At 37.7% G+C, this 11,081-nt stretch overlaps 1 protein-coding gene across 1 annotated transcript; it reads left to right on the top strand.

Moving 5' to 3' along the window:
- The first annotated feature begins 112 nt into the window (after nt 1–112).
- Nucleotides 113–9,952, top strand: GTF2A2 (general transcription factor IIA subunit 2). Its single transcript, XM_075208123.1, has 4 exons — nt 113–375; nt 5,865–5,969; nt 8,234–8,360; nt 9,668–9,952. The coding sequence occupies exons 1-4, from the start codon at nt 304–306 to the stop codon at nt 9,691–9,693; spliced, it is 330 nt and encodes a 109-aa protein (XP_075064224.1). The 5' UTR covers nt 113–303; the 3' UTR covers nt 9,694–9,952.
- The last annotated feature ends 1,129 nt before the right edge of the window (nt 9,953–11,081 follow it).

The following is an 11,081-nucleotide window of genomic DNA, read 5'->3' as shown; positions in this document are numbered from 1 at the left end:
TCTGACGGCGGAGAGTTTCGCGCCTGCGCAGACTGCTGGGTAGGGATTGGGACAAGTCCACCTGTAGGTGCAGGCGAGGGAAGTCTCGCGACATCCGTGTTTGCTAGTAACGCGAGACTTCCCGGCGCATGCGTGGTTTTGCATGGAGAAAGCTTCCGGTACTCGGTACCGCTGAGCGCAGCCGGTGGAATACGGTTCATGTTGTTGTAAGCGCTGTTATTGGTTTCCACGCTCCAGGCAGCAATATCGGGACAGCTGGAAACACAGCAGTGGATGGTCAACTGCGTTTGGCCACCATAAATCATGGCTTATCAACTCTATAGGAATACTACATTGGGGAACAGTCTCCAGGAGAGCTTGGATGAATTAATACAGGTAAGGGGGGCGCACTATAAACGCCCAGCTTCGTATACTCCCCAATGTTTTACTTTGTGGTACACGGCAGGGGTCAGGCTGCAACTTATTTTGTTGGCGATCAATAGTCTTGTATGTTAAAAGTGGCGATGGGGATTCTTTTGTAAAGATGGCTGCTGCTTGCTGTCTGAGTCATAGCTTTATTGTGATCCTTACTGCTGTACAATAATGGTTTACATGGAATAACAGACCTATGCAAAGGATACAGGACAAGTCTAGATCTAATCCTGTATGTTGAGCCACCCTTTTTTTTTTTTTTGTTATTTACTGCACTGGCTCTGTTCTAGACCCCCTACAATTTTTTATTTACTCATCCTCCATTGGACATCTCACAGACTATGCTGATATGTAAATTGACCTCACCCCAGCAAAAACTAGGTACTCAATACAGAACATTTCTCTCGATGCAATATGTTTAACGCTTTTACTAATGACTGAAAGTCCTGATTAGCATGCTGATTTATGCGTACACACTTGTGTGATTTTACACGATTTAACTTCTGATCTGTACTTTTCATCTGTCATCATCTACAGAAAGATTGTGATTCTGTAAACTTTATGGAGATCTGACTACACTGCAGGTTGAGTGCATACACACTTCAGAATTTGCCTGACATTGTTTATAGATATTATTAGACTGGTAACAAACTTGCATCAAATTCGATGTGCTTTGGTACGATAAAACAGGATTGTGGAAGTGTACACACTAATGCTATATTTAACCTAACAGTTGTTTATCGTGTGATGGGCATGATAATCGGATGAAAAACCTGTAGTGTACTTTGCTTTACTCCTTACATGCCATCTCTTGCTACCATTTTCCTTCCTACTACAGTACTTCATTTTGGGAATCCCATGTGTGTGACCAGACTGTAAAGGGATTCTTTGTTCTTGTCGCAAGTGATAGAATTGGCAAATGTGTAGCCAGCTTTAGATATAAAGCTACCCACAATTCTGACCCAATTCTAAAACACAATCGCAGCAGTCATGCAAACATTTGACTGCATCCACCAGGCGCAGCCATGCAGTGCACAGCTATGGAGTATGACACCAGTGCTGCCCCTCCACCAATCAGTAGTTGGAGGTATCCACAGTCTGATAGGTGATGTCATTTGTCATATCACCTTGACCCTTTCACTGCCACAGGACCCTGCCATGCACTGAAACCCACAGCACTGATGGGCTTCAGAAAATAGAAGTCGCATATCCAACTGCAAGGACAGAATTTATCTGTTCAACTTGCATAAATTGGGTTGGCTGATGTTCAACATGTCAGTGCCACAAGCTTGTGAAAGCACCATCTTGTGTCAATAATACTGCTTGTCTATGATTTCAAGGTTTTTAAACACCTCGCTTACTGGCTCCAGGTGACTCTATTACCACATTTTTTTTATAACGACCTTCATTATTTTGAATTAATGTTTATCTGTCTCCAAGAAGGAGAAGCAATTGTGAATAAACCACCCTTTCTATTAGGTTAATTAGATAGAGAAATGTTTTTACTGTACTACTAAAACTCATGATTTTCAATTGATGTAAATTGGAAATACTATGTCATGTATGTCAGGTTTGCATGGTAGAAGGCCTGAGTCCTTTAATTTGCCTTAAGTATTCACCCAATATCTGGATATCTTGTCATTTTGATTACAAATAATTGTTTGATATGCTGCATAACATATAGATAAAGTGCAAAATTCTATAGGGCCTATTTATTAAACCTAATTTTCATGTTAATTCCCCAAAAACGTTTGTTTTCGGGTAATAGACGTCAGTTTAACTATTTGTCTAATCTATCAACAGTGCATCACAGCAGATATCAGATATCTGTTGCTTTGCACTTTTTCGTAATACATAGCAGTCCCCATAGATGTCTATGGGGACTGCCATGTACCACAATTTAACAATGAATGAAAATTCTTTTACATATACGGTAATGTACGCCAATTCAGGCTGCCGTACATTACCGTTTCTGCTATCTTTCAGCACTGTTCAGTTCTGCTTCGAAGAGCAGAGCTCTACAGCGCATGTGCACTGTCACACATCGCTCTCTGTAACAGTGAAGCGCAGGGATTCTTATGCGCACACCCGAAGTTTGCAGACGGAGCATGCGCACAAGGCTGCTGTGTATCGCAAAGCAGCTTCGGGAACGAAGAGGCAGTGAAAAGGTACGTTTTTAACTTCACAAGGACAGCAGTTTATCATGACTGCTGTCCCTGTTGAAGTTTTTTCATCAATATGAGAAATAGTTCAGTCCTTATCAATGCGATAAGGATTGAAAACTTTTTTTCATTTTATGCGATTGTTGGTAAATGTGCTCCTATATGTTTAAAGCAGAATTAGGGAGGGTGGGTGGTGTGGACTCTTAAAAACCTCCTCTAAAAGAAATGTCTAGTTCTGCACTTGGACCCACCTTTCATATGCAACTTCATCTCCCACACACAAACTATGTCTTTGACTGTGTTCTTTCCTATTTTATTACAGCCTTGCATATGTATCTACATTTCTTCTCTGGTGCTGCACCTCCAGTCTAAGGGGTATATTTACTGTGCGGTGATTCCATAGAACCACAGATTTCCAGAATTTAGAAGTCATTTTCTTTAAACGGCAATTTTATTAAAGACAAACCTCAACAGGCTTGGTTGTTTGCTGTTTTAAAAAATTACTTCAAAGTACCGGGAATTGGTGGATCTATGGAACCCATTGTATAGGAAAGATACCCCCTGGTCTCTCTCTTTATCAGATTTCTGAAAATTTTCAGCAACTTGCAATGCTTTTTATAAATCACACATTAAATTACCCATAAACAATACTCCATATCAGTGTTTCTTCAGTTCTCACACCTCCCAAACAGCACATATTTTGAGGATTTCTGTCTGTGGAAGCAGGTGGGTTACTATTTGACCCAGCCAAAAAAATTAACTCATCTGTGCATGAGTAAAGAAATCCTGAAAACATGAGCTATTGGGGAGGTGTGAGGACTGGAGAAACACTGCTCTATATAATAAATCTATACAGCAGAACATTCTTAAAATAGTACAAATTGCCTTCCAGGTGTGTCCTTTTTATGAGTACATAGGTCATCTTTACAGTAGAGATCAATAACTTGTATAAAGACAATCTTTAGCTAACTGCACTGGTGGTACAAGGCTCTGTTCTTGGCCCATTACTTTTCTATCTTTAAACCCACCCCCCCCCCCCCCTTTCTCTTGGTCAACTCCTCCGCCCATTTGACCTCCTATATCACCTCTATGCTGATGACACTCTAATTTACCTTTCCTACCTTGGTCTCTCTTCTGTTTGTCCGACTTTGCCATCTCTACCAGGATGGCTGGACGCTACCTCAAGCTCAAACTATGCAAAATGGAACTTCTCTTTCCACCACCTAGCTTCACATCCCCACCTCTGTTCTCCATTAAGGTTGATGGTGTCACCCTCTCGTCTGTTCCCCACACATGCCTTTGGGTCATCATTAACCTCTCCCTCAGTATCCAGTCCCTTGCCCATTCCGGTCACCTTCATCACAACATTGCCAATATTTGCCCTTTCCTCTCCCTGGATGCCACCAAAACCATCATCCATGCTCTTATCTCCAGTGTTAATTATTGCAATCTTCAATTCTCTGTCTTTCCTGTTTATTCCCCAGAAATCTGTGCTAAATGCAACATTGTTACTAATGTTTATCTTCCACTTTGCCTCTCTGCAAAACACTGCATTGGTCCCCATTCCAGAGTACAGTTCAAGTTGCTCGTTGTCACTTATAAAGCACTCTTTAATGCCGCCCCTTCCAACATCTCCAACCTTGTCAAAAAATACTTCCTTACTCGTCCACTACGGTCTGTCAATGACCTTCAGCTTTCTTCATCACCTATCCCCACTGCACACTCCAGCCTTCAGGTCTTTGCCCGCACTGCTTTCCACATTTGGAACTCCCTTCCCTGCCCCCAGCCTCGAATGTTTTTACAGGCACCCTCCAAACTCTCCTTTATACACTTTCCTACCTAGCCCCATCCTGAGACAACTCCCTCCTCACACTCCACCTCTATCATCTCTATATATTACCCTAATCCTCTTAATGTCAACCTCACAAGTTTGGCCCTCTCTACCTCCTATCTCGTCATTTTCTTTGTAATGTTTTCTTTGTTCTTGTTGTGTCTTATGTAGTTGCCTTCTCTACAGTCTCTTGTATTGATTTTTACTGATTGTATTGTTTCTCTTGTTACTTACTATATACGGTATTTATTTTTTTCAGTTTATTTTTTGTTGGTATGGTACTGCGTATTCTGTGGCGCCATATAAATAAAGATGACAAGGGTCGCACCATGTGGTGCCTGAAGTGTATCAGGTTACCCATCACTGTGGAAGAAAGAATAAACCCTAGTATTTACAGGAATTATATTTGTCAGCTGTAGCTGGAAAGATGACAAATACGATTTTGAATTAATAGGTTTTCAGTAGCATACGGCCAGTGATATAGAAAGTAGAAAATGCATTTTAAACTAGATCTTGAGTGTTATTTGGAATTGACTGGTGTGTGTGTATATGTGTGAGTGTAAATGTGTATATATAATATATAAAAATTTAATTTAGCATGTATATTCCTTGATTGTGTAACTAAGCTGTTGAAGGAGGTGGAACTGCTATTCGTAAGCCATAGAGAACAAGAGTTTTAAACAATCTAAAAATAAAACTATTAGAAAATCAATGATTATAATTGAGGGAGCCCTGTCTGAGTTTGTAATTAAATTAGACAGTGACATTTTGAAGTAAATTGACTGGCAAGTGTTTTTACAATACATCTTTATGTTTTGTTTTATAAGGTATCTCTGAAACATATAAATTCAGTATTTAAATTTTCTCTTTCCTGTAGCTTACTGTTTTTTAACTGGAGCAAAAAACAAAACGTAAAAATCATTCAAAAATTGAGTTTCTTTTTTTTTCATACATTATCTTATTATAAGTATTTTGTCTCCCTATTCTAACCTATCCCTAGGTTTCTGCACCAGTTCTGCAGGAGTAATGGATGTTGTATCAGGGAGGCAGAATAGAAAACTGTCCCACTTTTGAGGAGATTCAATTAGCCACAATGTTCCTGAGAACATCGCGGCTGCAAATTTTTACTGTTATTGCGGTAACAATATCTGCTCAATTTTGCTTGCAGCTCTATGGGGCCGCGAGCATAAATTGAGTGTATAAGTTCACGGAAAAAAATTACATGCAAGGTGTCTGTACAGCTTTTCTGGAGACACATCACACATTTTTTTTTTCTAATGGAATTTCCCCCATGGAATGTTCTGTACTCAAACGTATGTTAAAGATAAATACTTACTGAATACTTACAATAATGGTATATTTGATTCAAATCCCATGTCCATATTCAGGTTACAACTTAATGAATGCTTATTACCATATACCACAATTAACTAATGTTTCATTTACTCTTCTGTTTACAGTCTCAGCAAATCAACCCACAGCTTGCTCTACAAGTACTCCTTCAGTTTGACAAGGCTATCAATTCAGCATTGGCACAACGGGTTAGAAACAGAGTCAACTTCAGGGTAAGAATTGCTGCAACACAGAAGAAAAACAGAAAATAATTTTCACGTCCATTCTGAAACAGGTCTCCAACCCTTCTTATTAGAAGTATGATTAACTTTTTTAAACGGGTTGAAACAAGGTACCTGTCACTTTTCTCCATCTTTATTCTTCTTTACTTCTCTAAACCAATTTAATCACCACAGCAGGCTCGAACTGGGCTGCTGGGGAGTCTGGAAAATAATTCTCAGGGACGACTATGGCATCAATTCATTCCACTCTGTGGTATGGTTGGAGTATAATGAGGGAAAATTTAAGCGAGAACAGAAAAGAGTGGAGAATTCTGTGGGGAACTAAATTGATACGTAACATACTAATTCGGCCAAAAACATGAAATTCCACTCCCAAATGCAGAATGAGGTGAATAGAACATGGAACCATTCAGATTATTACGCTTTCTTCTACTTGCAAATATACTTATAGATAAGAATGTTTGTGCTGGAGTGCACATTGTTTATTGTGTAGAAATAGAACATAATGGGTGTTGAAATACAATAAGGCTGTACACACTACAAATACCAGGGAGTCAAGCAAGGACAGGCGCAGAACATTTAATTAGGGTGTGCAGCCAAGGAAATCTGCAGAAGGATACTAGTATCTTGGTGCACTGCTGGAGAGCACTTCTTGCACCATCCAGGGTGTGCATTTGTTATCGGTACCCACCCCATCTTGTCCATCCAATTTTCCCCCATATCATATCCTCCTATCAATCACCCCAACTCCATCACCTCACTTACCTATGACCTAATCAGCTTGCTCCTGATGTCTTCTCCCGCTTGTGCTGCGGACAATGAAGAAGGAAACGTCACAGTTCTTTTCCCGTCTGAACAGATTTGAATTTTGCTGCTCCTGTTGACATTATGCAACACAGTAGTGTCCACAATTTATATTATGCCACACAGTGGTGCCTCCCAGTTCATAATTGCAGGCCACACATTATCATTAAATACATATATTAATAAAACCTATGTAGGCAGTTCTCTATTTTCATATGTGCGACTCGTCTCTGGAGTCTGGAACTCTTCAGTTCCGCAAATGAACATGAGAGGAGCTGCTGCAGTTGGGCATGCAAGTGGGCTTTGTTTCTGCGATTTTTGTATGTATTGTTGCTATCTGAGGAAGCTGCTGCGACTGTTGTAAATGGACCACCTAAAAAAAAGGCAAAAATGGTACAACTGAAGGTTTGTCTCTTATTCACCACTGCACCCAAAGAAACTCTACATATTCTAGTAACACGTAAATCTCACAAGTGTAAGCATATAGGATGTAATCACATGTCCCCTGAAGCGTCAAATACCTGGACATATTTGATATTAACTGACAATATATGGGAATCAGTGTTTTTCAGACAGGCTTGTTTCATTTTAGTGTATGAAAAAGGCTTTAAAGACTTTGAGAGTAAAAGAGCACATATATATGTGCCTATTCATAACTTCTATTTCATATTCCATTTCTGGATATTTTATGCACTGCTGGTTAATATTATGTGCAAACTTGTGGATCATATACATTATAGAGCATTTATACACCAAATAGAAAAGAAATAAGCCTGTACTTGGTCAATCGCACTGCCAGTGTTGCTCAGCTGCCTCTGCTATACTGGCTGGAAGTTGTAAGAATTTTGTTTTGTTTTAAGTAACAAAAGATTAAAAAAAAAAAAAAAAAAAAGTTCTATATTTATTTTTTATTCTATTAACAAAACATATTGTTTTGTTCTGTACCCAAGCTAAGTGTGTTGAGCGCTCAAAAGAATACATTTTTGAGAATTATTTGTGTAAACTGCACAGCCTTATTGTTTTTTTTTTTGTTGTTGTTTACCTTAAGACTTTGTTACAGTTAGCTGTAGAATAGTTTTCATAAATCACCTCCCAATGTGTTAACTGGTCTTTATATAGACAGGTTAAATTCTGCCACCAGATGGAGTAAGTTTTTCACTGCTTATTTGTGATTTTGCTTTGTTTTAGGAGGGCTTTTTTTCTGTTCTTTCATATTAAAATACATACATGGTTTGATATTTTACTTGTTACTATACGTAATTGATCTGTAACATTTGCTATTTGTTACAGTACAAACAGAGAAAGATATATTTAAAACCAATGAAAAGAGCAGGTCATTGTTCACATGTACTACGATCAACTACTTTTTATTAAAATGTATCTCCACATGAATGTAATTTGGTTTATGTTAGCTTCAGAAAAACTGAATTCTGCATTTTTATGTTTTGCAGGGATCATTAAATACATACAGATTTTGTGATAATGTCTGGACCTTTGTTCTCAATGATGTGGAGTTCAGAGAGGTGACTGATTTGGTGAAGGTGGATAAAGTAAAAATTGTAGCTTGTGACGGAAAAAGTAAGTAATCCGTTTAATAGAAAGCAAAAAAACAGTTGGCATTATCCTTTACACTACATATCTGTGTGTATCTAGCAAATTGAAAACATGAGATATTTGTTCATATTTCATAAACGCCATTAAAATGCATTTAAAATCAGATGCACTCACCTCCCAGGGCTTATATTTATCAAGGGCTGGCTTGTAAGCCACATCCAAATGAGCCTTAAATAAGCTTTGATGGACAGCTGCTAAAACATAACAAAGTAATATTTTGAGAGAAAACCAGAGAAAAATTAACCCCGCGCTCGGTATATCCCATATTGTATATGCTACCCACTGAGTGGCAATATAAATGCACATATATGTATACAAAACAAAAAGACAAAGTTCACATATTTGGTATCCCTGCAGACTGAAGAAGTTAACATATATATATTCCATGTTGATTTTTCTGGGATTGCTCTGAATGTGTAAAAGTTAGTTATCATATGAACCACTGTGGAAAACTATGAATGGGTGGGGGATAGGGGTAAAATCTTACTCCATCCTCCCTAGCTATTATCAACGGAAACCACTACTTGTCCCGATTTTAAAATAAAAAAAAAAGAGAGAAAAATTGCTTGGGTAGTTTTGAGAAATTTAAAAAAATTGATTCGCACTGAACGCAATGTAACGCACTGCAAAATGATGAAAATGAACTTGGTCATAGAAGTAAAAGATTAACATTGAAGATGTTATCCACAGCACAAAACATTTAGGCAATGCCTTTAGTGTTTGACATTTCACACTGAATGGAATGTGTGTCTTGACTATTTATAGCTTTTAAACTTTAACTAAAACATATTGTTGCATTATATGTCCTGCTATATAAGAATGCTAATGTCACGTAATAGTGATTAATTATTTTGGAGAGGTCTGCTTAATGCAACAAATGACATATTAGTGAGACAATAGGTACAGAGATTGTTAGGGTTTATTATGATGAAGCTGCTGGTGAGTGCACAAATTCATGTAAAAAAAAGTTAAGGTCTGTAATAAAGTCCTAATAACTTGTCTAGAAACTCATATATATATATATATATATATATATATATATATATATATATATATATATATATATATATATATATATATATATATATATATATATATATACACACATCTTTTTTTAAATCTGTAGTAAAAATGTGTATAAATAGACCTTTTTTCATAAATAAGCAGCCTTCAGCACTCCTGCTATTTCTAAACTTCATTTCCCAGTTGTCAGATGTTTATCACTGGCGTATACTTCAGAGTTAATTGACAAACTGTTCTGTTTTTCTCAGATACTGCTTCAAACACTGCAGAGTGAGCAACGCAAGACATGACTTAGTGGTTTCTGTTCCATCTGCAACGTTTCCCATGAAGCCATGGACAAGACTGTTTATTTAAGTCACTGATAACGCCCAGAGGAGCTATAATCTTCATAGAGGATTGCAAACATTTTGGTAGTCTTACTCACCTTCTAGTACGCAAAGGTTACTATAAAAACTTTTCTTTTTTTAATACAAATGTGAAGTTGCCTTTTTTTTGTTTTTGGAAATATGTCTAATAAACTTTTATTTAATAAATGTGTACTCGAAAAGAACTGTTTTTATTCATTTACAAGGACTTTGTGACCTTCCAAAGTTTACTTCTGAGTTGAAATACGCAGCGCTAACTTTGTCTGTATGTAACACTTTAACAGACAACATTTAGTTGCCCTTTGGAACGGGCACATTTTAATCTTTTGTGTCTTGCATCCAATGGCTGATGAAATATAATTCCCAGCATGTTTTGCCATCTAGTGCTTGTGGTTCCTGCTTTAAAGGCAAGCTGCTTTTGTAAGAAAGAGCTGCTAAAATGTATGCATTCATTATGTATATAAAAGTTTCATCAAATTGTTTATAAAAACTTTTTCTCTCTCCAAGGGATTTTGACGTCTGTCTGTCTTTTGAATGCAACTAACAGCACAACTTGTTCCCTGATTTGAGTGGGAAGCGATCATCAATGGCTCACTTTCAGCATAGGGTTAAGCACGATATTGACACTTGATTCAGCTACAACTTGCACATCCCTGATATACATGAACACCGTCCAATAGCAGTCAATTAAGAGAAGACAGTTCATGGCACCCACCCCTTAGTGATATAAACCTCTTTATGAAAACATAACCATCATTACAGCAATGTCAACTCATGCTAAGGGACATTTTGCCAAATCCCCAGTTTACAACATATGTTATATATTCTAGTAAAAGTAAAAAAAAAGATTAAAGGCTATCACTTAGAGTTAGAAACATGCTCATGTATTACACAAAGGCTAAAACTCATTCACAACATTATCCCCGGTTAGTCCTGTTGCTGATTGTTTCGCAGTGTTATTGGCCACATGTTCTAGTAGGTGTTTCCACGTTTTTCTTTCCCACTTTGGAAGTTTAACTTGCCTTGCACAACTGTAAATGAGATGATCTGTATTGTAATTGTGAATCTTGGCAAATTGCTTCACCATTTTCAAAAGCACTTGTACCTTTACCAATTGTTCAGCTATGCTGCTGTGCTGTGTTATTGAGGTGTTGAGCCACATTGACTGACTGATTTTTGGAAACTTCAGCTAAGTATCATCACTTAACTTGACAGTAAATTAGAAGAAGAGAAACGGCAGGTAAGGATTACACTGCCCTTTGGCTCTATGTCATGATGACGGCTACGTTTCAGTAAA

The sequence above is a fragment of the Mixophyes fleayi genome, chromosome 4 (assembly GCF_038048845.1).
Source record: "Mixophyes fleayi isolate aMixFle1 chromosome 4, aMixFle1.hap1, whole genome shotgun sequence".
NCBI classification, from domain to species: Eukaryota; Metazoa; Chordata; class Amphibia; order Anura; family Limnodynastidae; genus Mixophyes; species Mixophyes fleayi.
The sequence above is the reverse complement of the archived record's forward strand: the minus strand, read 5'-3'. Positions and strand labels throughout refer to the sequence as shown.